The 27,442-nt window shown below is 46.6% G+C and overlaps 1 protein-coding gene and 1 non-coding gene across 9 annotated transcripts; both read right to left on the reverse strand.

The window, feature by feature from the left end:
* On the reverse strand, positions 1-26,986 carry LOC129826219 (E1A-binding protein p400-like). 8 transcript variants are annotated; one of them, XM_055886694.1, is made up of 53 exons: positions 26,835-26,986; positions 24,304-25,629; positions 24,069-24,176; positions 23,829-23,910; positions 23,462-23,575; positions 21,325-21,704; positions 20,926-21,225; positions 20,482-20,667; positions 20,237-20,377; positions 20,050-20,128; positions 19,904-19,953; positions 19,741-19,795; positions 18,738-18,827; positions 18,467-18,580; positions 18,116-18,306; positions 17,737-17,914; positions 17,503-17,639; positions 17,084-17,253; positions 16,698-16,872; positions 16,296-16,432; positions 15,899-16,085; positions 15,521-15,690; positions 15,202-15,374; positions 13,698-13,967; positions 12,555-12,728; positions 12,142-12,291; positions 11,935-11,990; positions 11,516-11,805; positions 11,120-11,322; positions 10,798-10,967; positions 9,774-9,970; positions 7,803-7,914; positions 7,455-7,709; positions 7,048-7,122; positions 6,772-6,906; positions 6,606-6,650; positions 6,126-6,279; positions 5,792-6,024; positions 5,410-5,583; positions 5,261-5,308; positions 5,029-5,165; positions 4,765-4,900; positions 4,464-4,643; positions 4,308-4,353; positions 4,099-4,211; positions 3,707-3,908; positions 3,379-3,512; positions 2,901-3,125; positions 2,501-2,675; positions 2,213-2,358; positions 1,823-1,981; positions 1,622-1,699; positions 1-1,326 (listed from the first exon to the last, which is right to left on the reverse strand). In XM_055886694.1, exons 2-53 carry the CDS (start codon positions 25,618-25,620, stop codon positions 1,039-1,041), a joined length of 9,294 nt encoding a protein of 3,097 aa, XP_055742669.1. In that variant the 5' UTR covers positions 25,621-25,629; positions 26,835-26,986; the 3' UTR covers positions 1-1,038. The 8 variants fall into 8 exon arrangements, with proteins under 8 accessions (XP_055742669.1, XP_055742671.1, XP_055742672.1 ...); XM_055886696.1 differs by lacking the exon at positions 26,835-26,986 and adding an exon at positions 26,452-26,616 and having other exon boundaries at positions 20,056-20,128; XM_055886697.1 differs by lacking the exon at positions 26,835-26,986 and adding an exon at positions 26,452-26,616 and having other exon boundaries at positions 12,564-12,728.
* On the reverse strand, positions 10,516-10,645 carry LOC129826812 (small nucleolar RNA SNORA49). The gene has a single exon (XR_008755087.1). It is a non-coding gene; the product is annotated as a small nucleolar RNA SNORA49 (small nucleolar RNA).
* Positions 26,987-27,442: the final 456 nt, after the last annotated feature.

Raw genomic sequence — 27,442 nt, forward strand, 5'->3', positions numbered from 1 at the left:
TAGTGTAGAAAAACAAAACACTTTATTACAATTAGGCTGAAAAAAATCAAATAAACTACTTTACAAGTACAAATGTTTTCCATAGTTATTTACATTTTTTTTCTTTTCTTTTTTTTACATCAATACAAAATGACGTGATAAAACAAGATAGTTAATGTTTACAGTGTTTGTTACAATGGACTAAAGGAACATGCATTATTTTCCATAGAATATCTGAAAAAGTCACATCCAGATTGTATTTCATTTGTGTATTGAGTGGTTTGTTTAACTGTGATACAATGACTATTGGGGCAGTTTGACATGGCAAGCTCAAATAAGCTAACTTTTAAGGACACATCTTTCAATGTTAAATTGGTACACTGAAAAAGGTTATGCGAATGTGTTTCTATGGATACAACTCTGCAATCCCTAACGGCTCAGGGCTTTGTGTGATTTGCACGTTTCACAATAAGCATGAGGACTGAAATCCTCACTTATCCTTCTGGTAGGCAATGCACCTGTAGTACTGATATGGAGCTACATTACTTGATCATGATATGATTGGTATGTTCTATATCTATAAACAACTAGGAAATTACAGACATAAAAGGTAAGCATGAGAACACCAAGGAGGGCAGGGACAATGAATGAATATACAAAACATTCAAATGAACATTCCCCCAAATTAGTGATGCACCAGCCCATAGGCTTCAGCCACATAGTAACATTAATATATTCATCAATATAAAATGCATGAATATGCTTTTCAGATCTTTATTAGATGTTGGTGCAGGGGGAGGTTGCCTCCAGGGGTGACCTTCTGAAACAGTGAACAGTTACAGAACTGTTGTAGAAGATTAACACTCTTGAAGACGTGCCATTCCTTTACATGGAGCAGTTCCTTTAGCCAGGTTAGTTTCAAAACAGCCACCTCAGCCAGGACTTCACCGCTCTGCCAAAGTGAAAGGATCTCTTCGTGTCATTGTGAGTGCATTTACACTGATGATATGGGCTCTTTGGCCTAGCTGAAAGGGGAGCACTAACTATTCCTGTGGGCTCCTAGCTGCTGCCCCCGCTGGGCTTGGCCTGGTTCTTGCCCCTCATGGCCCCTCCGCGAGCCTGGCCCTTGGCTGGCTGCTGCAGTACAGGGGACTCGGCTGCAGCAGGCGCTTGGGCCTGCTGGGCTGGACTGTGAGGAGAGGGGGTCTGGATCAGAGGCGAGGCGACTGCAGTCACCACCTGCTGCTGGAGAAGCTTCTGCTGAACCACCTGGGATGTGCCTGATGGAATGATCTGGGGCTGGGCTGAGGACGCAGTCTGGGTCAAGGGCACCGTCTGGGGGTGGATCTGGTACGACACAACAAGAGGGTCACATTAGACAGACGACAACGTTACCAGACTATACTGCCCTCTTGGTAGCTATATTCACCGTCATAACATTTCACAAGAGTTTGAAGGGAATGACCGAAATGCCTAAACGCACGAAAGCATTGTGCAATTTAAGCAAGCGGACTTGTATTTGAGTCACATGCAAGGAAGACGTGAAAGGTCATGACGCACAGTAAGCAAAACCTGTTACTTCTTTATGCCTCATAAGAATCCTGTTTAATTCTGCCCTTCTGTTGCGGCATAGTGCTCTTACCTGCTGTGGAGATGATACGATCTGCTGGATGTTGGCCACATTGGATTGCCCCTGCACTATCTGGGGGAGCTTAGCCACCTAATATGCAAGGGAAAACAGTTAGCGTTCCTCACACCTCTGGATAATAGCCCTCTATACATGTATGACCCAGAACCTAAAGGCCAGTGGGTTGAAGTATCTGAGTAGTAGATGAGTACATACCTGGATTTGCTGGGCCCCAGTTGGTTTTCCAGCCTGGGCAATGGAGGTAGTGAAGAACTGGGTCTTGATGCCAGGTTGGAGCTGGGTGGTGGCAGCATAGGTGACCTTCTGCTGCTGGGTGGCCTGGGGACCCTGCACTGTCACCTGCTGGGTGCCCAACTGAGGGAGAGGACATAGAGCAGAACTAGGTTCACAACAAGATTCTTCTGACAAAAATGCACGGCAACTATTGACAGACTGGTTGTAGTAGTAGTAGTTTCATAAGCGCCACTTTCAGATTAGAAATGCACCTCTGACCAGCTCATACCCTTATGGTAACAACAAGAGAACACTTAAATATGTGTGTGACTGTGTAGACTGCGGTGGTTCTGTTTGTCCTTTGAGCTGCACCTTCTGCTGCACAGTGGCCGGTCCTTGCAGTGGCTCCACTGCTTTCTGCTGGGCTGCTGCTGCCTGCACGGCTGCCTGCTGCTTCTTCATCTGGAGCAGCTGCTGCACCTGCATCTGGGGGAATGGGGGCGGCAACACCGGCCCACCTACAGGAGCAGAAGAGAGACATAGTGACTCAGGGACAGGACAGCCTCAACCAATAGAGGGAGTATGTGTTTTTGTGCTAAGAGGAAAAGATTCTGAGTGATTCAGTCTAATCAGTTGCTGAGAATAGGAGGGTTTCCCCACCTGTTTTCTGGGCCTGGCCAATGGCCACACTGATTCCAGCCACAGAGACGGGCAGTGTGGTGACGCCAGCGGAGGAGACCATAGCGGGCACAGAGACTACGGGGGGCTTAGTGAGGGTCACCTGGGACGTCTGCCCTGGCTGGGCCTGGATCTGACCCTGGGTGGGCACCCGGGTCTGGGGTGGCAAAGACAAACACTGTTTCAATGGATCATTAATTCATCTCAAACACGGTTACTTCTGGTAGATTATTATTCAAAATGGACACGTCTCAGCAGTGACATTGTGTGGCATTTACCAGTCTGAAAATAATAAAGATCAGCACAACAGTGGTACTAATCCCCTAGACCAGGCTACATACTGTAGAAAAGAACAAGAGCAGGGGATAAAGTTGGTCCTCACCAGTCTGGCCAGCTGCAGGTTGGCTACGGTGGAACCAGCCAGCACGGCCCCGGCTCTGGGAGCAGCAGCTACAGCAGCTAGCTGTGGGTTGGCCTGGGCTGCCTGGGGGTTAGCCAGCTGGACCTGGGAGGCCTGCTGGCCTGCCTGCTGCTGGCCCTGGGCTGCTGCCACTGCCACCTGCTGCTGGGACATCTGCATCTTCTGCTTGTGCATCTTCAGCAGCTCCTACAGTCAGAGAACGAGTTAAAGTCAAGTTATATCTCAAGTGCTTTAACATCTTAGTATCTGGAATATAGTGCAGTGTGGTTCGCTGACTGTGATACATTTTGCAATACTACGTGAATCCAATTTAAGTGCATTCACATAGACTTGCAAAGTGTTAAACTTGCACTGCTTTGAGAAGGGGACTGAGCATCAGTAGCAGCTAATGCCAGGAGGCCATGCTGTGAATGAAGGGCTTCTCTGTAGAGCACAATACCTGGGGTTTGCCCACAACCTTAATGCCTTGTGGAGAGGAAGCCTGCTGTTGTTGCTGCTGGAGCTGCTGCTGGCGGAGCATGTGGAGGTGCGCCTGGGTGATGGGCTTCCCCTGGGGCAGCTGCATGCCTGTGGCTGGGTACAAAGAGGGAGAGGAGTCAGATCAGAAAACCAGGTAACAGGGCACTTTAATGATGTTGTTTTGTTGTATGTTTCCCTATGTTCTTTGACGGGTTACTTTAAAGTTGCTGTTAAAAGGGCTATCTAAATGAATTTGATAGATGAAGTGATTGTTTGTATGTGTTCAGTGTGAATAATGTGTCCAGTACCTGGTGTGACCTGAGTGACCAGGGAGCGGGTCTGAGACTGCACTGGGGTCAGAGTGGTGGACACCACCGCAGAGGCAGTCACCGGGGTAACGGCCCTGACACCCTGACCCGTAGCTATGGCGATCACCTCTCCAGGGGTGGCAGCGGCAGGTACGGCTCTCTGCTGGGAGTGGACCACCTGGGCTGCTGCTGCACCGGCAGGCTGGAGGGGGGACAAGAGCACAGGGCCTCATGTTAGACCAACAGTTAACACCTACTAGGACCATTCACTCTGTCAGCAAGACTGAATATTTCTCAAACAATGGTGATTGTGTGTTATAATACAAAAACTGGGAAAGATTCCCAAGGAGTTGTGGGAAACAATAACAGGGTTAATACATAGAGTAACTTACAGACAGGGTGCCTGGTATGACTTGACCTGGTGATGCCAGCCGTTTGTTGGCCTGGAACGGACTTGGAGGCATTCCAGCCACTGTGTTCACAATCACGTTCCCCGCTACGGTGCCTGAAAGGGACAAAAAGGAAAATTATTTAAGAAGTGACTATTTCATTACAGACCAAATGTTTTGTAATGATCAATGACTGTGCCATGAAAACCCACCAGTTTGAATGGTCGTCCCCCCAGCAGCATTCTTAATGGCTCCAGCCTGAAAAACACAAGCAATGTTCTCGTAAAAACATTTTCTTTCCCAAAATCAATCTATATAGACAGCTCTTGGTCAGACATTGAAAATTGTCTCGTTTTCCCCATTCTCACCAGGACAGTGGTGTTGGGTACAGCGGTAGCTCCAGTCGCTGCAGGGGCCTGGGGGACTCCCGGGGCCTGGGCTTGGCCTACAGCGGGAGCCCCAGCCTGAGGTTGGGCAGCACCGGCCACGGCCTGGGGGGCTCCAGCCTGCTGAGCTAGCTGCTGAGTCCTTTGCTGCTCTGCTAGGGCCTGGCAGGACACACAGACAGATAGGAATGTTGAAGATCAGAGCACGAACACTGTCACACTGCATACTGCAAACTTAGCCATCAATCCAAAACCAGAGAGAACATACAGTAACAGTACACACCTTCTTCTCCTTGGCAATCCTCTCAGCACGTTGTGATGCCACCTGAATGGGAGGGAGGGGCTTGTCGTAGCCGATCCCACTTTCTGCCAGGACGGAGGCATGTTTGGGGTTCTTCTGGAATGGGTTCATCCCCAGACTTTGAAGACGAAGCAAACATTCCATAGAGTTAATTGACAGTTGCACACTAAGCATGTTTATCAAGAGGCTGATAAAACAACATGCATTACTTCATGCTACAGAGGAATGGTCATGTTGAGTGCTTACAGGGGTTTAATGGGGGGACTCCTCTTGCTGGCGATGATCTTCATGAGCTCAAAGCGGCTGTTGTAGAGCTGGATGTGTGTAGCGTTGCCATCCTGGGTGTAGATCTGACAGGTCCGCAGCGGCCGGCTGTTCTTAGACTGGTGAAGGAGAAAGGAGGGAAACTGGCCAATCAAGAGAGCTCTGTGAATCCAACAATATGACCACTGTAAAAGACAAGAGTAGGGCAATGTACCTTGTATATGCTCTTGGTTTTCTTCTTGGGGTTTGCCTCATACACCAACTAAAACGAGTAACAAAAACGGTATGGGTTAATTATCTGAATACTCAAAACAACATAATGTCCAGCTGCCATTCAGGACTTTAGTAGTCATGTCTGCTCACCTTGCCCTCCTCCCGGGGGATGATGACGTTCTCGTAGCGGTTGCGACACTGCTTGGGCGAGCGGTAGATCCGGCTGCAGGAGTTGACCACGTCGCTGACCAGATCCCAGTTGGGCGTGTGGGCCGGAGACATGATGGTTAGGTTCAGAGGGAGCTCCAGGAGCTGCTTCAAAGCCTGCCGCAGACAGAGAGGGGACACTTACTTCACTAACGGAACACATCATACTAACTTAACTACAACACATTTCACCACAATTACAAATAGCTTAGCTTCTAAGTATATTTTAGTTCAACTCATCTGAGAGTACCTAGCAAACGTACATTATGACAGACATTTCCACCGTGGGTAAAACAAGCCATTTCAGTAGCAGCCTTCTCAGTACCTGTAGCAGGGCCCAGTCTTCACTGATGAGCCACTCTGGGTTGTCCTGACCGGCCTCCATGGCAGGTTTGACCAGCGAGGGCAGAGGCTTGGCGAAGGGCGCCTGCTGCTTCAGGGAGAAGTTCTTCTTTTGGTCCTTGCCCTCGCGGCGGACCTTGAGCATGCTGGCCTTCTCAAAGAGGGAGCGAGGAGGAATCACTGTCTCCCCATGACCCTTCTTCTTCTTCCTGCCTGCTGCGGAGCACAAGCACATGGGTGAGGACAGAGCTCACAAGTGCATCGCTACACACAATGTACCATACTGTAATGCTTGTTACAGAAATACAAAGCCTTACCCGAGGGGTCCATCTTGAGTCTCTTGTGCTCCTTGCGGATGTAAACAGGAGGCAGTTTGGACTCCGGCATGGGAGCAGAGTCGTACATCAGACAGATGACAGAGTCGATATAGATGTCATTGTCATCCTGCGGTGGGGTAGGTGGAGTCCACAGCTGCAACCAGAACCATAGATAAACATACAGCTGACAGGCTCATGGATCATATGAGGCTTCACTATGACATAGCTCAGGTACTGTCATGTACTTGTCATGTCTTGCTCGTTTTGATGAGTCAGCTTTTTGTTGATTATGTGTGTACTGTTATTGTATTGCTAGATATTGCTGCGTTGTTAGAGCTAGAAACATAAGCATTTCAATGCACCTGCGAGAACATCTGCAAAACTGCGAACGTGACCAATACACTTTGATTTGATGTAGACATTACTGTGAACGTGACCAATACACTTTGATTTGATGTAGACATTATGCGACTGAATTACCGGCATGATTTCTGTTTGGCCATCTTCTCCATCAAACACATACTCCTGTTGAAACAGAGACAAGAGCTAAATCTCCCATTACCACGGAGTTACAATGGAAACTCACTACAGGCTCTGGTCTCTTATCTCAACACCGTGACCACCAGATGAGAGAGTGAAAGCCTACCATGTTGTAAGCATCCTCTCTGGTGTAGGTGAACAGGTTCTCCTCATCCTCAATGATCATCCTCTCGGAGTCTTCAGCCTTCAGTTTCTGAAGGTGCTGCATCTCCCAGCCTCTCTTTGCACACAACAGTCGCTCCTGGAATTCACATTAGTCATGAAATAATTATCAAATTTGTTTTTAATTGTGGTCTGGTGCTACTTTGAGAATACAAGGTCTTACGAGTTAGTAGTACCTCTGGATGTCTGAGAGGGCTCTCTGAGAGACTCAAAGTCTTACCTTGGCAACATGTTCGTCTTCACTGACATGAAGATACTCCAGGTATTGCAGGGCATATTTTTCTATCGGCGTTAGCTGATGGAGTATAAGAGACAATCCAGCTGTAGTTAAAACTGATGTGTTATTTCCCTGGTATGTAGTCTACAAGACAATCCAGCTGTAGTTAAAACTGATGTGTTATCTCCCTGGTATGTAGTCTACAAGACAATCCAGCTGTAGTTAAAACTGATGTGTTATCTCCCTGGTATGTAGTCTACAAGACAATCCAGCTGTAGTTAAAACTGATGTGTTAGCTCCCTGGTATGTAGTCTACAAGACAATCCAGCTGTAGTTAAAACTGATGTGTTAGCTCCCTGGTATGTAGTCTACAACATACTGTAAGAAGGCACTTAATGACAGTTTATCACCTGGTCCATGACAGCACTGAGCTCCTCCAGCTGAGAGGGCTCTTCTTTGACTTGTGTCTCTTTCTCCAGGTCCTCCTCCTCCTGCCACTCTGGTGGTGGGGCATCCAGGCTGATGCTGTGAAGGGCCTGGATGTAGGGCCTGGCCACACGGGGAGAGATTGCCTCAGAGGGAGACGGCTCCTGGTGCAGAACCACAAACTCCTCAACCTTCTCCCCAGAGCCGGCCTCCACCTCAAACAGGTCCTGGATGGTCCGCTGGACAGAGACACAGCATATGGCATAATATAGTATGGGGTTTTAGTCAGAGTGGGGCTGGGGTCTGGTTGGAGTGAGGGTAAAAGATCCTACCTGTGTGAGGAATGCCAGGGTGTAGTCAGTCCCCTGGGCAGCCACCTCTCTGATCAGATCCTTGGTGCCGTTCTTCAGCAGCTTCTCTTCAATGGAGTTCGCACTCTCCAGTCTGGGATACAAAACACCAAGTTACCAACTTCAAACTGACTAACATTCCAGTTAGTCATCCTGATATGGTATGTAGAGTTACAGTTGAAGTTGGAAGTTACATTTACATTTACATTTAAGTCATTTAGCAGACGCTCTTATCCAGAGCGACTTACAAGTACATACATTCATATATATTTTATTTTTTTTGTACCAAAGTTGTGGAAGTTTACATAGACTTAGGTTGGGGTCATTATAACTCATTTTTCAACCACTCCACAAATTTGTTGTTAAAACTATAGTTTTGGCAAGTCGGTTAGGACATCTACTTTGTGCATGACACAAGAAATTTTTCAAACAATTGTTTACAGACAGATTATTTCACTTAAAATTCACTGTATCACAATTACAGTGGGTGAGAAGTTTACATACACTAAGCTGACTGTGCCGTTAAACAGCTTGAAAATTCAAAAAAAATGATGTCATGGCTTTAGAAGCTTCTGATTGGCTAATTGACATAATTTGAGTCAATTGGAGGTGTACCTGTGGATGTATTTCAAGGCCTACCTTCAAACTCTGTGCCTCCTTGCTTGACATCATGGGAAAATCAAAAGAAATCAGCCAAGACCTCAGAAAAAAATGATAGTCCTCCACAAGTCTGGTTCATCCTTGGGAGCAATTTTCAAACTCCTGAAGTTACCACGTTCATCTGTACAAACAATAGTACGCAAGTATAAACACCATGGAACCACGCAGCCGTCATACCGCTCAGGAAGGAGACACGTTCCGTCTCCTAGAGATGAACGTACTTTGGTGCGAAAAGTGCAAATCAATCCCAGAACAACAGCAAAGGACCTTGTGAAGATGCTGGAGGAAACAGGTTCAAAAGTATCTATATCCACAGTAAAACGAGTCCTATCTCGACATAACCTGAAAGGCCGCTCAGCAAGGAAGAAGCCACTGCTCCAAAACCGCCATAAAAAAGCCAGACTACGGTTTGCAAATGCACATTGGGACAAAGATCATACTCTTTGGAGAAATATCCTCTAGTCTGATGAAACCAAAATAGAACTGTTTGGCCATAATGACCATCGTTATGTTTGGAGGAAAAAGGCAGAGGCTTGCAAGCCGAAGAACACCATCCCAACCGTGAAGCACGGGGGTGGCAGCATCATGTTGTGGGGGTGCTTTACTGCAGGTGGGACTGGTGAACTTCACAAAATAGATGGCATCATGAGGGAGGAAAATTATGTGGATATATTGAAGCAACGTCTCAAGACATCAGTCAGGAAGTTAAAGCTTGGTCGCAAATGGGTCTTCCAAATAGACAATGACCCCAAGCATACTTCCAAAGTTGTGGCAAAATGGCTTAAGGACAACAAAGTTAAGGTATTGGAGTGGCCATCACAAAGCCCTGACCTCAATCCTATTGAACATTTGTGGGCAGAACTGAAAAAGCGTGTGCGAGCAAGGAGGCCTACAAACCTGACTCAGTTACACCAGCACTGTCAGGAGGAATGGGCCAAAATTCACCCAACTTATTGTGGGAAGCTTGTGGAAGGCTACACGAAACATTTGACCCAAGTTAAACAATTTAAAGGCAATGTTACCAAATACTAACTGAGTGTATGTAAACTTCTGACCCAGTGGGAATGTGATGAAAGAAATAAAAGCTGAAATAAATAATTCTCTCTACTATTATTCTGACATTTCACCAGCTTAAAATAAAGTGGTGATCCTAACTGACCTAAGACAGGGAATTTTTACTAGGATTAAATGTCAGGAATTGTGAAAAACTGAGTTTCAATGTATTTGGCTAAGGTGTATGTAAACTTCCGACTTCAACTGTATGGCAGAACATGTCTTTAGCCTGTGTGTTACCTATAGATGTGGATGTCCTTGAAGCGTCCGATCTTGTCGCACCACTCCTGGGTGCGGGCGTCCATGCTGGGGTTGAGGTCTGTGTCGTAGAATATAATGGTGTCTGCATCGAACACGGTCCCCACGGCCGAGCAGCAGCGGTTGGTCAGAATGCTGCAGAACACCTGTCTGTTCCTGTTGAAGGTCTTCATATGCTCCTGATGGGAGGGAGATATCGTGAGAAACCGAGAGAGAGACAGATTAGTCCTAAGGAGAGGGCTTCAGAGTAGTATCCTATCCCAATACTCCAATTAAGATAATGGTATAGGTAGCATTACGTCTTGTGACCCTGACCAATACTTGTCTAGCATCTACAAAACACATGGTATAGATAGTTGGAGAGGTGTAAATCCTACAAATAATTGTATGGTTTATGATAAGAGTATATGCTGCATCAGTGACTGGTGTGCTGAAACTGAGCAGTTCTTCACAACTATACTTTGTCTTTTAGACAAATGAAGACACGCTGTTACAAACCAAACACCTCTGGTATAGTTCACTCAGCTAACCGACAGAGAGACGGAAGGAGAATTAAACAAGAGGTCGGTTAGACAAGAAGCAGACACGTCTGATTGGACAGCCAGAAAATAAAAATAGCAAGTGTAGCAGAAACAGGTTTTTCAGACAGAAAATGAAACGGCAAGTGTAGCAGAAAAGTAAAAAGTACAGCACTAAATAGTCCCATAGGTTCTCTAGAGTTGTCACTGTGTGCTTCTCTTAAGGCCCTAGGAGGAACAGAATCCAGTAGGGAGGGAAGAGAGCGTAGTACTCTGTCCCCTTATAGTGCCAGAACACTGCACTGAATCAAGAGGTCCCAGTGTTAGACAGGGAGAAACAGAAAGAGAGGCAGGGCTGTCACTGAGTGAGTGAACTACAATTAACCTTAGTCATGCAACACAATAGAAGTCTCTGTGTGTGAACTCACTATAACACAGGCACCATAACTGGTGCAGCGGATTACTTCCTTGGTACAAAGGTGTTTTACCTGGCGTTCCTCTGTGGTCAGGCTCTCGTCCACGCGGATGTATGTGAGCTGCCGGTGGTCCAGGAAGGCCTCCAGGATGTCTAGCATCTTCACCATCTGTGTGAAGATGAGGACTCGATGATTCTCCGACCTCAGCTTCTGGAGCAGAATGGCCAGGGCCTCAAGTTTACCTTCGGTGGGGGGGAAATTATGCAAATATTTGCGTAATTCGAACGATATGTGCAGCCCACGCACCAAATGGACTACCTATGTTGAGCCAGGCTTATAGGAGAGCCTAGAGCCCTGGCACACAAAGCTAAATATAGTTTTCTGCTGAGCTCACCTGAGTCCATCTGCATGAGCTGCAGGTCAGGGAACTGGAGCTGGTGTCCAGAGGCCAGGCGGTGGATGTCTGTGCTGTGGGGGGCGGCAGCCTCCTGGAGCCTGCGACTGATTGACTTCTGCTCCAGGCTGTAGGGAGCTGGGGGATTGGCTGCATACAGGTGAGGGGGAGGAGCTACTGCGACAGGGACAACACATGATAACCTACAGAGAGGAGAGAGTTTTTTTAATGACTGTAAGAAATACAAAAGGCTATATGAACTCAAGTAGGCTTTAACTCAATTCACTATACGCAAACTTAACTATATTTTGAATCAGGGTGATCACGTCCATCCTGAAATAAAAGTTTAATCTGACAGTGATGTGAGGTGATTGACCATCGTGGTAAATTGGGTACCTGCTGACTAGGTGGCTGCCGGCGTCCTGGCGGTGTGTGGAGGAGAGCAGGGCAGACTGGAGGTGTGTGGTGGTGGCCACAGGGGTCCTCTGGGCCCTGAGGCAGCTGTCCCTGCCCACCCACCTCCAGCCCCTGGGGCTCAGGGCAGAGTGAGGAGCCCCTGGGGTCACAGAGCAGGCTTGGAGCAGGTCAGCTCCGTACAGGACACTGCGGCCACAGCGCCGCTCATTGGAACTGAACAGGCGGTTCAGACGCTCCTTCAGCAGACGACTCCTCTCCTCTGACGGCTCCTTGTATATGACACACAAGAACGGCATTTCATCGCTTTGGTGAGAATATGGATCATGGGACTACAGAAATATAGGTTTGTAGTTTTGTTTCATTTTCTACTGTGTTCTACCAGTGCCAGTTCTGCCTACCTGAGGGGCAATAGGAGCAGCAGGAGCTGGCTTGACGCTCACCCCTGTGGCTGAAACTTTACAAGTAAAGGGAGAAAGACCAAGGCCATTACAGCACAACCACTGTCGGAAAGGTTACTATAGAGTTGTAAGCCATGACAGCAGAGACAGTGATGTAATTCTTCAGGCACTATCTGCATTATTCACAGTTGAAGGTGGATGGCTTACCTTGGTGGGTTGGGGTGGCTGGGGACGGGGTGCCAGGTGTGGAGGAGGAGTTGGAGACGGGTACAGCCTGAGGTACCGTCTGCATGAGCATGGAGCCCTGAGGCCGGAGGATCTGCTGACCGGGGGCCGACACTATCTGCAGGATGTTACCTGTACCACCACACAACCAGGCACACAGACAACACGGAAACTTTCAAACAGCTATTTAGGGTAATAACCATTTAATTTCATCTCTAAGTAAAAATGTCTATACATGTAACATTGGGTTATCCAACTCTAAATATTTATATGATGGGGACTTGGAATAAATTACATGGTAGAGAGAAAAGTAGCATCTTTGTTGCAAGTGATTGCAATATATTGAAGGGAAAAAGAGGTAATAAGGAGAGTATGAAATGTTGGGTGTACATTACCGAGTGTACCTTGGAGCTGCAAGGGCTGCCCTGTGGTGAGCTGTCGGAGCTGGCTGGGGGACAGGGTGAACTTGTTGCCCTGGAACTGCAGCGTGACGGGGGTCTCAGGCTGGGAGATCCGGTTCTGACTGCCTGCTATGGACGCCAGCTGGGCTATTTTCACCACATCTCCACCTTCAGGAGGGAAGACACACACACACACACACACACACACACACACACACACACACACACACACACACACACACACACACACACACACACACGTCTAGTCAAATAACACCACAGACCAAACGAGGACTGCTGTCAGAAACAGTCTAGCAGTGCATCACCAAAAAGACCAAATAAAGACATGTTTGATATTTCAGTTAGTTGAAGAGTGAGGGAGACAAGACATGCAGAACCAGGGTGGGTTAATGAGTGGGACGAGCGTAGGTAGCTGCACTCCACAACACCAGAACCATTGTGGTTGCTAATGTGTACCAGAACCTGAGGGGGAAAATGTACACATGCTTAGCAGTGCATACCTTCAGAGTCAAAATAAACCAGAAAAAACAACATCAACAAACAGAGGAACAAAAGATTTGGGATCCCTTCCTGCAGCTGAGCTGATAATAGGCAAAATATTAGTAAAATGGAAGAACCAATATTTAGGGGTGGGGGAAATATAATTTTCAAATGGTTAAAACAGTCTTGTGTGGTCTATCATGGCAGCAGACGTTGGGTTGTGAACATGCAGGTTTCAGAAGAGATACTGAGGAGGCTGTTTGGGGATGCTGCTGACGTGGCTGTAGTTCTCATTTTTAAAGTGCTTTTTATCTTCACTCAGTGATACGCTGCAGTAAAATAGGACAATGGAAATGCCATAACTGTAAACCTGAATATGTTTTCTACCTTTAAAAATATATCAAACAATACTGTTAACGGGATAATAATATTCTAATACTATAATTCCACCATGACATAGATTTTTTTCAGTGTATTTACACAGAAAGAAGTGCCGTTTCTTTAAAAGCCAAGACCCAAACACACATCAGCAGTGTCCCAGAAAAAGGGAGAGAGAGAGGCCTGTTGTCAGAGCAGCCCTATCTGTTGAGCCGAAAGTGGAGGGAAAAGTTGGAGGGAGGGGAGGGGGCCACTTACTAGGCAACCTTGCCTGGGCCTGGGACGTTAGAACCAGCCTCTGGGGAACCAGGCTGGGTTGGATGGCATGGGTGGGGGCTAGGGATGGCCTGTGGACCTGGACAATGCCAGGCAGAGTAGGCTGGGCTGCGCCACACAGAGCCTGGCCCAGGGCCACAGTCCCCACCACATGCTGGCCAGTGGCGGCGCTCCCAGAGGAGCCTACAGCAGACCCAGTGGTGCCGGTGGCTGGAGAGGTAGTCTGGGCTTTCTGAATAGCCGTCCCAGCCACTGTGAAGTACAAGGGGGTTTGGAATGGGCTAACTGTTAGGACGGGACTGAAACAACGTGTCAGTTAATTCAACAGCACAACTCAAGGGTGGTGGGTCCATCAGATAGGTTTGGTTTATACCGGTCTGGGATAGGTTCAGAACTAGGATAGGCAACTGGCAGACCCACTTTTGTAGGCCCGCAGATCAATTTCCAATTATTATCATTTTTGGATTATGGATTATTCAACTTACTGTGGAGAGTTAGAATAGTATAATACACAAAGTGCAAGTTGAAAATGTGGTTGTGAATCAGCAGTTTTTCTCTTGTTATGTCAGTCACTGACAGTCAAATAAGTAGCCCATATCAGTAAAATGTGTAGACTTGCAGGAAATGAGCTATAAAAGTACACATTTTTCTCTTCGCCACCATGGCAAAATGAGTAGAATTGCATGAAATGAGTTATAAAATTACTAAATCTTCTCTCCGCTCCATAGCAAAATATGTAGAATTGCAGCAAACTTGTTTTATGTGTAGATTTGTGTGTAGATTTGTGTAGATGTGTATATTTGCAGGAAATTAACTCTCTCACCTTACTTTTTCCCCCTCTTCACTGTCTAGGGGGCACCTAAAATAAGTTGCTTGCAAAAATTTCACTTAAAGTCGGTCCCCAAACAGTTAGGGCCGGCTCTGACCTCATGTATGCACACCCACGAGCCACGGCTGCCCCTCATGATGAGTTCCCATTTTTGATGGCCCCCACCCCCATCAAAGTTGCCCATCTCTGGTTTAGAGTCAAAAGAGGATGTCAATATAATAACATATTCACCTTCGACTTCCCTGCTTCAGAATACATTTGGAGCAGTAAAATTTTGGTCAATTTCCCCCCGAAATTACGTTGATGACCCCATCTTTTAAAATTACAAGTGCATAAACCAGACAATTTCCAAATGTAATGGCGGTAATGACTAAATATGCAGTTAGTTTAATTAACTTGCAGTTTTTAGTGTCATGACGGACATAAATCACACATGCTTTACAAGACATTACATGGTAGCATCATGCGATTATCTGTGTGATACACACTGCAGAAATACTGTAAATAATCAACTGCAATTATCAAAACACATTAAGATAAATGTTTGATTTACTTCAAGTTATTCAACTTGAAAATAGCATGAAACTTGAAAACAGTGTGAACCCCTGTGCATACCAAGGTGCACCCTTGTTATAGGGATCTATAGTGAGGACTTACCCTGTGTGGTGGTAGTGGTGGTGACAGGGGACTTGCCCCTGGTCTGGGCTGACTGAGGGGCCGTGGAGGTGTCGGGGGTAGTGGTGGCTGGAGGACGCTGCTGACCCACAGTACTAGTCATGGGCACTAGACGACCCTCTGGCTTGGTACCATACTGCACTGACTGGAACAACCTGTCAATCAAATCATAGATTCAATGAAAAGGTCACAAGCAACACAGCCTAGCGCTGTGAGAATTCAAAAATATGCTTCATTTAGCATTTGTCAGAAACAGAATGTAATCATCCATGTCATGTGATGTGAAAGGTAGCGCACAGACCTCATGGGTTTGATCTTGCAGGGCTTGGGCCTGGCCGGTGGGTCCGGGGCACTGTGGATCTCCTCGATCAGCTGACGGGTGACTTTGAGTTTGGGTAGAACCTCCTCCGTCTCGTAGCGTGTCAGTCTGTTCTCATTACTGATCAGGTCGAACAGGGACAGGTCCAGGCTCTAGAAAAAGACAAAAGGAAAGCGTGTTCTGAATCTCATATGTAGGTGGAGACTAAGTTGTCAGATAAAGACCTAGAGATAAACCAAAACCAATCTAATCAATTTCATTGTACGTCATTCAGGTGAGCAGTACTAATGAAATAAAATAATCGGAATAAAAACCCTCAGGAGTTTTTAGCTGTGTGGTACTGGTCCCTCCTAGTCGTACCGTGCATTGGTCCTCCTGCAGGGCTCCCAGCACCAGGGAAGGGGTGTTGTACTGCAGAGAGGAACACACGTAGGAGCTGCTGGTCTCCCTGATGTTTACCAGGTCTGGGTGGTTACAGATCCTCTGCAGCTGCAGCAGCACCTGCAGCACACTCACAAAATGACCCGGCTTCAACGCCTCCTGGGCTCTAGGGGTGGACAGAGGACAAGACATTCAGAAACAGGGCAAGTGAATTTAACATCTGCGCAACCGTGCTCTGTTAACAACCAAAGAATCATCATGCATTTCTCCTGTTGAACCTGTGCTCAAATATTCAGTCTACGAGAATAGGACAAAATGCAATCAGGTTGTCCATACATTAGGCTGAGGAACTGTGGTGTCTGGAGGCCCGACTCACCCTGGCTGAGTGAGGATATCTTCATACATGCTCCTCTGTCTGCTGGACAGGCGACACTTGAGGATGTGTTCATACTTCTTAGGGAGCTGCTTCTCCACGTCCCTCTTACAGCGCCTCAGAATGAAGGGTTGGATCATCTGGAGAGAGAGAGAGAAAGGAGAGGAGAAAGGATGTCGGATCAGTTGGTAACTAGGTATGAACAGCTATGCCCTGGTAAATGGGAATCATACTGACCACCAATGTTAAGCAAGGTGTCTTTAATGACAAAACACACACCTTAGGAATGATAAACAAGTTCACCACAACTAAACTGCCATCGATATCCATGATATCAGTGACTACTGACAACCTCTAAACACACAAGGATTAGAAAGATGAGCGTTTGGTTGTACCCCTACTGACCCTGTGTAGGCGAATAACCAGTTTGTGGCAGTAGTCCTGGTTCTGGTCTGTGCCTGGCTTGACTGGGAAGTCTGTGTAGGGTCTGGTGATGCCTGGCAGGAGGAAGTGGATCATGGTCCACAGCTCCTTCAGTGTGTTGTGTAGTGGAGTGTTGATCAGGAGGATCCTCTGCTGACTGGAACACAAACCACAACAACACATCATTAGCTTGTGTTGTTTCTCTTAGTCGCGAACAATTTAAAATGCATGGAAAACCACAAGGTAAAACCACATTTCAGAGTTTAGCCTTCATTTCATGCTAACTAAGCTGTTTTCAAAAAGCCCTCGGCAGACCAGTCTGGTTGTGGGTGTAACCACAGAGTTAATCTAAAATAAGAGTTGCTCACCTCTTGAGAGCAAAGATGGTTTCCCAGTGTTTCTCAGACATGTTCTTAATGAGCTGCACCTCATCCAGGACCAAGTGTTTCCAGCTCCTTCTCAGGAAGTGGCTCTGGTCCTTTAGCAGCAGCTTGTAGGACGTCACACACACATGGAAGCTATTGGCCTCCGCCCACCACTGGAGACACAACAACACGACAAGTTATGGACAGACAAATACAAACTGGTATACAAGGACATTTGAAATAAGCCAAAAAGAGAAGAAAATGTACATCTTTAAGGCACTGTATTCATGAGAAGTGTCCATGATCTACTGTGTCACATTGGGTGCTGCTGTCCTGCCCAAAGTCTCTCTGCTGGAATGGACTCAATCTCATGGGTCTGTCTATTGAAAAAGGTCCTATTGAAACAGATCATTAGTAGTTACCCTTCTCTTTGCTCTGCATTCATGTCTGTTGCCAAGGTAGAGGAGGATCTTGAGGCCAGGACACCAGCGTTTAAACTCCATCTCCCAGCTCAGCATCTTACACGTCCTCACCACAACTAGGTGGGGCCCCCAGATACCTACATTTAAAAAAAATATATTAAGTCTATATAATGTTTACATACAGAAACGTAAGAGAAGCATTGAATAATCTATTTCAGCATTAGGTTAGATTACCCTCTTGACAGGCCAGATGGGCCAGGTAGGCCACAATCTGCACGGTCTTGCCCAGTGCAGTCTCGTCTGCTAGGATGCCGTTGAGGTGTTTCTTGTGGAGGCTGGCTAGCCAGTCCACTCCGATCTGCTGGTACTCACGCAGTGATCCGTGCAGCAGGAAAGGAGCCTGGCTGCGGACCTGAGATACATAGCAGAGGGTCATAATGATTCCCTGTTTGTACATAGTAACCCACTAACTGTCCTCTTAACTGTAGATTTCATTTATAAGCAATTTTGTTATTTCATTAATCTTGCCAAATTCCTCTCATTCTCAAACTGGTTACATGACACCCAACAGTGAACCACTGGGTCAGTGTGAGGCTGAGTTGTGAGGACTCACAGAAGAGGTGGTCCTGGCACTGCCCTTGGGTAGGATGAGTTCTGTGGCAGCTGCCACCTCTGCTATGTCCTTCTTAGGCTTCCCGTCAGTACCAGGAGGACAGGCCTTGTCAGAACCTCGATACTGGTCCACACTGAGCAGAGAGTCTATCACTACAGCCTCGGGGGGGCTGTCCAGAGAGGACTCCAAATCTGAGATGGAAGAATAACCACATCAGCACTACAGAGAGAACACCACCAGTCCACAAATCCTTTTGCTTTGAAACTAATCATCTTGGCATATCAACAATCTCACGGCACCGAGCAAGACGGGTACACAGAGATGGAGTTTACATGTAGAGTTTAAGTGTACCTTCAGTCTCATCCCGGTCCTCCTCATCACTCGGTGGGGCAGACTGGGGCCAGTCAAAGTTGTCAGTGTAGGCACCAGCATACTGCTTCACCAACGCACCCAGAGGCATCTCAGCTGAGAACGGTACAAGACAGAGAGGAAAGGCTCAGCATAGATAAAACCCAAGGGGCACTTATAAACATGACATGTTTTAAAGAAAACACCATTAGATAAAGGTCATCGGGCTAAATCCATTACTGGTTCTGGTGAGAAAAAGGTGTGTCATGCTGACCATCTTTAGCCAGATCGGCCAACTCTGCCCTCTGATCAGCTGTCACCTCCATGGCTTCCTGCTCCTCTATGGTGCTCTCCTCATCCTGAACTGTAAGAGAGAACACAGCCATAGACAAGTTACAGGATAACTTGTGCTCAAACAACTGTTCAATGTAAGAGGGCACCTGTTGGCACCCACCTGCTCAAAACTTAAACAAAATTACATCTATACTGAACACAAATATAAATGCAACAATTTCAACAATCTTTCTGAGTTACAATTCATATAAGGAAATCAGCCAAATGAAATAGATTCATTAGGCCCTAATCTATGAATTTTACATGACTGGGCAGGCCCACTCACTTGGGAGCCAGGCTCACTCACTGGGAGCCAGGTCCAGCCAATCAGAATTAGTTTTCCCCCACAAAAGGGCTTTATTACAGACATAAATACTCCTCAGTTTCATCAACTGTCTGGGTAGCTGGTCTCAGACGATCCCGCAGGTGAAGAAGCCGGATGTGCAGGTCCTGGGCTGGCGTGGTTACACGTGGTCTGCGGTTGTGAAGCCGGTTGGACATACTGCCAAATTCTCTAAAACAATGTTGGAGGCGGCTTATGGTGGAGAAATTAACATTCTATTCTCTGGTGACAGCTATGTTGGACATTCCTGCAGTCAGCATGCCAATTGCATACTCACTCAAAACTTGACACATCTGTGGCATTGTGTTGTGTGACAAAACTGCACATTTTAGAGTGGCCTTTTATTGTCCCCAGCACAAGGTGCACCTATGTAATGATCATGCTGTTTAATCAGCTCCTTGATATGCCACACCTGTCAGGTGGAAGGATTATCTTGGCAATGGAGAATTGCTCACAAACAGGGATGTAAACAAATTTGAGAGAATAAGCTTTTTGTGCATATGGACAATTTCTGGGATCTTTTATTTCAGCTCATGAAACATGTGACTAACACTTTACATGTTCCGTTTATATTTTTGATCAGTATATTTTGGACACATACCTTCTTCAGCCAATGAAGTGCTGGACCTTCGCTTCCTTGATGACATAGTGGGTTCCTGTGAATAAGGTACATTTTAAATAAGTGTCATACCACCCCCCAAAAATATTAGGTTATGTCTGGACAATTTGGACAACAAGAGCCAGGAAGTCAATGCAGCACCTACGTCCTTTTCAGCTTTATCTGCTGTCGACTGAGTAGGTTTAACATCTTGTCCTGTGACACAAGGAATAACCAATATATTCAATAGACATTATATGAAAGTTATCTTGTATTAAAACCATTTCAAAAGGCTCTTAAATAAACTCTCACCCTTACTCGATGCTCTCTGCAGGCTGAGCATTTTCAGTCTCTTCTCATAAATCTCAAACTGTAGTTTTATTTCCACAACCTGAGAGAAACCAAATGGAACAAATTAATTAGGATGGACGGAGTGGATCACACTCTTGAAATTAATAAGGACAACAATGGAACAGTTTTCACATCAAGAGAAACTTACCTGCTCAATGTTGGACCAGAAGAACTCCACCTCTCTGGCGATGGTGCTAGCAATGTGACGAAGCCGCAGTTCTCCCTCTTTCTTGAACTTCGCTTCCATTTTCTTCTGCTCATCATGGTAACGGGAACAGGTGCGAACCAGCTGGGGAATGGGGAATATGTCATATGCAGTTATGATCGTGTACTGAAATCTTAAGAATGACAGTACTTTAGTAACAGTACACCAAGAGGACTATGGCATCATACCTTCTTGGCAGCAGCCATCTTCCACCTCCTTTCCTGGGCAAAGTCAGCTGCCATCCACTGCATCTCCTCCAGTAGGTAGTCCCAGTGGGACTTGGGCCGAGAGGACTCCATGAGCTTGGGCAGCCTACTGGCTGACCACTGGCCCTCTTTCCTCAGCTCAGAGATACGCTGGTGCACCTGGCTCTCCTGGGGGGGTCAGAGGTCACATCATGAGCAGTCTGAACACTGAAGCACATGATCAGTCTGAACATAAAAGCACCTGAACAGTATGAAATGCAGTCTGAACACAAAAGCACCTGAACAGTTTGAAATACAGTCTGAACACAAAAGCACCTGAACAGTATGAAATGCAGTCTGAACACAAAAGCACCTGAACAGTATGAAATACAGTCTGAACACAAAAACTTTTGCAGAGTCATAGGTTTTTCTGAACCAACTCCTCACCAGTTTGGTCTGTTCAGCTTGTTTGTCCTGTGAGCTCCCTTCTGATGACTGCATACCCGAGCCCTGACCAAAACCACCCATTTTGATAGTGGAGGTGCTGTTGGGCCCGGCCAGTTTGGACTGTGTGGCAGGGGTGATGTTGGACTCAGGATGGCGGAGGGGGCCAATGGTGTGGGGGGAGGGGAGTGAGTTGGGGACATTGAGGGGGGCAGGAGACATGGAGGGGTTAGACAGGGAGTTGATCATCATTCTTTGGCCAGGTTGGTTGGACTCTGCTCCAGGACGAGCAAGAGCCACAGTCTGATCAAGGGAGGAGAGAGAGAAGGCAAACCGTTGATCTACAAACCGATGAACACAACCAAAAACATGCAATGTTTGGAAGTTATCCTTTGGACTCACCGCCTGTCCTGGCTGCAGCATGGGCTGAGGCTGCTGTAGCTGCTGAGCCTGCATCTGGAGGTGAAGGCCAGACTGCATCTGCTGCTGGAGCTGTGTGTGGTGGTTTACTGGAGCCATGATGGGGCCGTGCACCTTCACCTGGGTCTGAAGCAGGTTGGCGGCCTGGGCTGAGCTCTCCACCAGCTGTGACTGCTGAGAGAGAGCCATGGGCAGGCCTGCCATTGGGAGGGCGCCCTGTGGGAGGCGACCTGGCAGTTGGGGGGGAGGGGTGTGCAGGCTGGCAGCGTTCTGCACCGGAGGCCCTTTAGACGGGTCATAGAGAGGCTGGTTCTGCTTCTGCCCGGGGATCTGAACCGACTGTGGGTTGGGGGGCATCCCGCCTGGAGCACAGTAACCAAGTCATAGGGAAAACAAGGAAAGGAGCAGAGAGAGGGAAAGAATAACAAGGTGTGGCTGTGAGTTACTGTTTCTCTGTCCATACCAATCCTGCTCTCTCTAAAATAACAGCCTGTTAAAAACACTACACTCTGCACCGGACTGAGATTCAGGTGAGCACTGAAGGGGGACAGAGGGGGTCTGAGCAGTACTCAGGCCAAAGGGCATTTTGTGCCTCATTCTTAAGCCAATACATTTCAGTACTGACTGAACGTGATCATCAGATTCTAAAATGATAGTGTTTAGTGCTCCATCTATGGTACCAGTGACCCAGAACGTCTCAATTGGAAGTACTATGAGTCAACAGCAGTGTATTTCTTACTGTTGACGAAGAGAGAACATTCATGAAAATGATAAAGAACAATGGTTACAGAAGAAACCAATCAATGTGATCATCTACATGTCCTTCAAATAAAATACTACTTTTGTTAATGCAAAAATAAAAACATTATCTTTAAAATGTTAAGAGAAGAGAATGTGATTAAAACAGCAGAACTAATCATGCATAAACGGTTTCAGCAGAGGGACTAAGAAGAAAGGGTTTAAAATCAAATGAAAACGAAAATATTGAAAATAAAAAACAGAGGGGAAGAAAAAATTTAATAAATTGAGCAATCACCATCACAAAAACACCATATGTTCAGCATGCATGAAGCAATGTCATGCCTAGCTGGAATGCTGGCATATACTTGCCTCTAGTTTTGTGGTGCACAGACCATAGCAAAGCAAAGCAGTGAGCAGGAGGACACACATGGCATCTTGCAGACAGCAGGGCTGAGCGGAGCTGTGCACACAGACTAAGCAGCACCTGTCTTACCTCCCTGACCATCACTCACATCATCCCCTAGACCACATCAACACCTGGCCCTGACATACACCACGCCAACCTGTGACATGTCATGACTACACCAAGCTTCCTCCACACGGCTCCCCTCCTTCCTACTACAACTGGGGGAAAGAGGCCAAGTCAGAACGGTATGCCATGGAAACAGATGGGGGAAACCAACAAAGGATGATCACGATGGAACAAGAAAAGGAAACAACGGATGCTCTTGATGACTGATAACTGAATCTAGTATTGAAAAGCATTGTGAATCCATGTTGACAATGCAATGACGGACAACGGAGAGGGAGGGGGGTTGCAGGAGACGGAGGGATGAGAATGATGAGTATAAAAAGGAAGAACAAAAAAGCAATCATCGAATGAGCAAACATGCCCCACTGGAAAGATACATTTTGTTTTTTCCCAGGGTTCCTCCTTTCTCACTTTCCGTGATCCGCTTGCGAATTAGCCAAAGCTCCAACGGCACAGGAAAGTCCGTCCAAACAGACGCTCAAGAAGAACACATTTGACAATAGAAACGGATGGAGACGGATGATCAATAAAACATAAAAGTCAAATCATAAGACATGGCATCTTCCCATTGAGGCTACTCCTTTCTTCAGACTTTTTTTTCTCTTCTTCCCCATTTTATCCCTTGTTCTAGAGAGAGAGAGCGTGCTGGGAGAGCTATGCCTGAACTTCCTGAGGCCTGCTGGGGTGTCTGTCCAAAGGATGGATGAAGATCGCTTTGTTGATGTTGCTTTGAGGTTTCGTTGGAGACAATGGGACGCTGTTGGAATTCAGTTTGTCTCATAGGATTGATGACACGTCCAGCAGGATTGAACAGAACACATAACGGCCTGGTAGTAGCACTCCTACCTTGCGCTGTCGGCATAAGCTGCTGGAGTGGAACGCCAGGTGATCCTAAAACACCAGGATGCTGGAAAATCATTCCATGGCGACCAACTTCAATCCGGGACCTCTTAGCCTGATCTGGGATTTAAAACACACAATACCCTCATAACGAGAAAAAGACACTCTACAAACAGCAATTACTTTCTGTACACCATACAGACCACCTCTCCTTCCTCGGGTTAAGACTTCTACACACAGCGCTAGTAGAAGATGCCAAATATCTAAAAGCAGAAGCAATTTGAGGTAAGAAGAAAAAAAGAACAAAAAGAACGAAAAGGAGGAGGAAACAAACCAACAAAAAGGCCACGGGAGTGTGTTGTCCTTGCCCTACCTGCGTGTGCCATTGCCTGTTGCCTCTTAAAGGCATCCATGTCCCCTGGGTTTGTCATGCTGCCAGATGCTCCCAGGTGCACCTGAGGAGACATATCCAAGGGTTAACAAGAGCTTGGATACAAGAGATCAAAAAGGGTCTTCCAAGAGATAAAAAGGGAAACATTTAAAACAGACAACGATAAATCTGTTCCATCCTCTCTGTTTAGAGGTTGCAGTCATTTGGTGCCCCATTCTTCACCTGAAACTGCTGCTGGGAAGAGAATGCTGCTGAAACATTGGGTGGAAGCTGTGTAGCTATGGCAACTGGTGTCCCCGCCTGTCCATCCTTTCCAGTGACAACCTTGACCTGGGAGTGGCACAGAGACTTGAACTAGATTCATGTAGCCTAAACACAGGATAACAAGTCGAGGGGTTCTGAATATAGGACTTTAAGACACAATACAACAAGATATCAATCAATTCTGTAACAGTACCTCGTCATTGATGACCTCAGACTGCTCCTCCTCTTCCGATTCCTCCTCAAGGTCCAGGTCGTTCTGCCTCAGGTAAGTGAAAAGCGGGACGCAGGGTTTCTTCTTGAAAGCCAAATAGTCCATCATATTCCCCTGGAGGTGCTGGAGGAAGAACAGCTCAATCAGGTAGTCTTTGAAGACCTCCTTCAGACCCTCCATCTTCTTATTGTGGTGCTCCAGACACTGCTTCCTTAGCTCGGCCACTTCTGGGTTGGAGGGTGCAATCTCCTCCAGCTTTTTGGGAATCTGTTTCTTGATGGAGCCCATGCTCATGCCGGTAGGCGTGAGGGGGGGATTGGGGATGCCTTGGGGAAGGTTAGTGAGGGAAGGGCTGGAAGGAGGAATGGTGGAAGGCATACTGAAAGATGCTGTGGCAGCTGTCCCCACTCCAGCTACCACACCCAGAGTCTTCTCAAATATCATGGGACGCGCCAGCTGCCCCTGGATAATACTGCTGATTTGAGGTGGCAAGTTGGATGTGGTGATGTGGCCTGGGCTCCCCAGTGTGGGCAGAGCAGTGCCACTGACCACAGGACTCTGAGGTCCGAGGTGGTGGATGGTGCCTCCAGTCTGTGAATGGGGCTGTGACAGCCTGCGTTCCCGCACAGAGCCTGGTGCACCTGGGGAGGATAGCTGCAACTGCACCTGCCCAGCTGTGGTTGGAGCCAGCTGCGTCAACCCTGTCCCCTCTTGGTAAACAAAGTGCCCACCTCCAGATGGGCTGCCAAGACTGATTTGTCTCACAAGCATGCCAGTATCAACAAAACGTGTTGGGCTCTGTCCACACACACTCAGTCCTGTTCCGGGTGCCCCAGGTCGATGAAGGGGTACTGGGTTGTGCTGGGTGGGACTTTGGGGCTGCATGGATTGGGGCAGAGGTGAGGTGACCTTGATATAGGAGGACGGGGCATGCTCAAACCTCCATTGCGGAGCTGTGTGCTGGAAGCCGGGAGAGCCTGGGTTCTGGAGGGGGAGCGGGGTGAGGGTGATCTGTTGGTTGCCCGTCACCATTTGACTGACATTTTGTAAGGTGATGTTCATGTTCTGGCCTGTGACAGGGCTGCGGCTCATGATTATCTGGTAGTTGGGTGACTTGGGGGCTGAAGGGCTAGCTGCAGATGCAAACGTGGTCACAGGTGATTGTGGGTGGTTGGCTGTTGCCTGCTGTTGAGTAACTGCCATGGTCTGCTGCTGCTGGTCTTCTGCTTCAGATCCCGTGATGGACTTGGATCTCTGAAGTTGCCGTTGCATATGCTGTTGTCCACTCCCATGGTGCATTGCGTAACACTGCAGCGGGTAGACATTATCATCAAATCATTTAGCCAATATTGGTTTCATATTTTAATGGTCAAAACTATGCAAATACGTATCATTCAATCAAACATTGCCATATTCTTGTATCAATGTCAACCATTAATAATTCTGTACATAATAACTGTAGCTATTTGACGCTGTAACATTACTTTCATTTTTCTGTCGCAAAGATCAGTGAATGGCTTGGCAAAGGTAGCCTTTCATGAATGAGTTCCATCATGCAAGCTAGCTAGTCATATTTGACGTGTTTTATTTGGTAAAGAACAGAAGACATCCACTGACAGACGCAGATGAGCATATAGCTAGCTGACTAACCATGTTGTTTGCAGAATTTAAGACAACGTAACAATGCTTTTTGACCTCGCTAACGTTAGCTAGCTAGGTAATAATAGCTGCCGAGCCATTTCATGGTATGTAGTTAACACCACCTTCATAACCAGCAGCATAATAAACAATTAGGCTGCCTATATTTTCAAATGAGCTGTAACGTTAGCTACAGTAGCTAGCTAAACTATGCTTATGTTTTTGCACGGCCTTGTCCTAACTGAGATGTGATACAGCTAACTATAATGCTACGGTCGAGCATTATATTAGCCAACTATGCAACGTTGACCATGCATTAATGAAATGTGTATTTACGTTGCTTACAAAAAGCTTTTGAGTCAACTAGCTAAATGTCCAAATACTTGGCACGCGTAAGGCCGATATTCCGCTCCTTCCCTCGGATAGCGTGCTACTAGCTCGCGCTAGCTAATACGTTAGTCGATGGGTAAATAGACGGAACTAGCTACTTACAGCAAATACAACTCACGCTGTAGTGTCATCAACCAAAAAGTATTATTTCAAAATAAAGAAAAATGTATGAAATGTAAATACTGCTATACGGAAATGTTACATTTAATGTTTTGGACATATTTCATTCTGAAACATGGCGGTGGCCACCTTACATTTTTCAAGGATCGTGCTATCTGGGATCATTGGGACGTCGCCACCCTAAACCTTAACCTTAGACTAACATTTACCACAACCCTTACTTAACCCAGGGATCATCAACTCAATTCAAGCGAAGGACGATTTTTTCTTGAGCGGCTGGTCGGGGCGGAACATAATTATAATTTTGTAGATTGCAATTGACAGCAATGAGTACAAACATACATCATATTTAAAGCCGTGCTTACATTTGTGTATCATCCTCTGTCTCTCTATTATGTGTGGGAATAGTTGCGAACAGATTCCCACAATTAAAATCCCTTGGAGCTTTGGGGGGGCCAAATTAAACCGCATTTGGCTCGTGGGCCGCTTGTTGGGATACCCTGCCTTGGTGTGCCCTGCTACTTCAATGGAGTGACGTCAGGGTTGGCCCTTCCGAGGATCCCTTATAGAAGTTTCAATCTATTCTTTGAAGAACCGGAAGCAGTTCCGTTTCAAAGGACCTGAACAACCCTGGACCGAGGTTGATTGACAAGAATTTAAACCAATCAACAGTTTTAAAATACGACCCTCTTTGCACATCAACAGAGAATACAGGCACATAGTTTCTTAGTACAGGCGCTTTCTAGTACCTCTATGGGTGCTTATTCTAAGGTTCTTCAAAAAACCTAGCTATAGCCAATTGAGTATCTCTCATGCTACTTTAAAATATTGAGTGTTTATATTCTTTATTCCCTAAAACCAAGTGTGAAACCTTTCTATGAGTCACACAATAATACTTAGTCATGAGCTAGGACTATTCAAAATATTATAGTATATTTTACCTCTCTCTACCTACTAATGCCTCACATCAAAA

This window comes from Salvelinus fontinalis, chromosome 28, assembly GCF_029448725.1.
Source record: "Salvelinus fontinalis isolate EN_2023a chromosome 28, ASM2944872v1, whole genome shotgun sequence".
Taxonomy (NCBI): domain Eukaryota; kingdom Metazoa; phylum Chordata; class Actinopteri; order Salmoniformes; family Salmonidae; genus Salvelinus; species Salvelinus fontinalis.

What these genes read in the sequence shown, in the direction of transcription:
- LOC129826219 (XM_055886694.1), bottom strand. Translation starts at nt 25,620, where the DNA reads ATGCACCATGGGAGTGGACAACAGCATATGCAACGGCAACTTCAGAGA. An exon ending in CCATCTGGCCTGTCAAGAGG is followed by an intron (nt 17,640 to 17,736) that starts GTAATCTAACCT and finishes TTTTAAATGTAG; the next exon opens with GTATCTGGGGGCCCCACCTA. An exon ending in AGTCCCCCCATTAAACCCCT is followed by an intron (nt 4,901 to 5,028) that starts GTAAGCACTCAA and finishes TCGTCTTCAAAG; the next exon opens with TCTGGGGATGAACCCATTCC.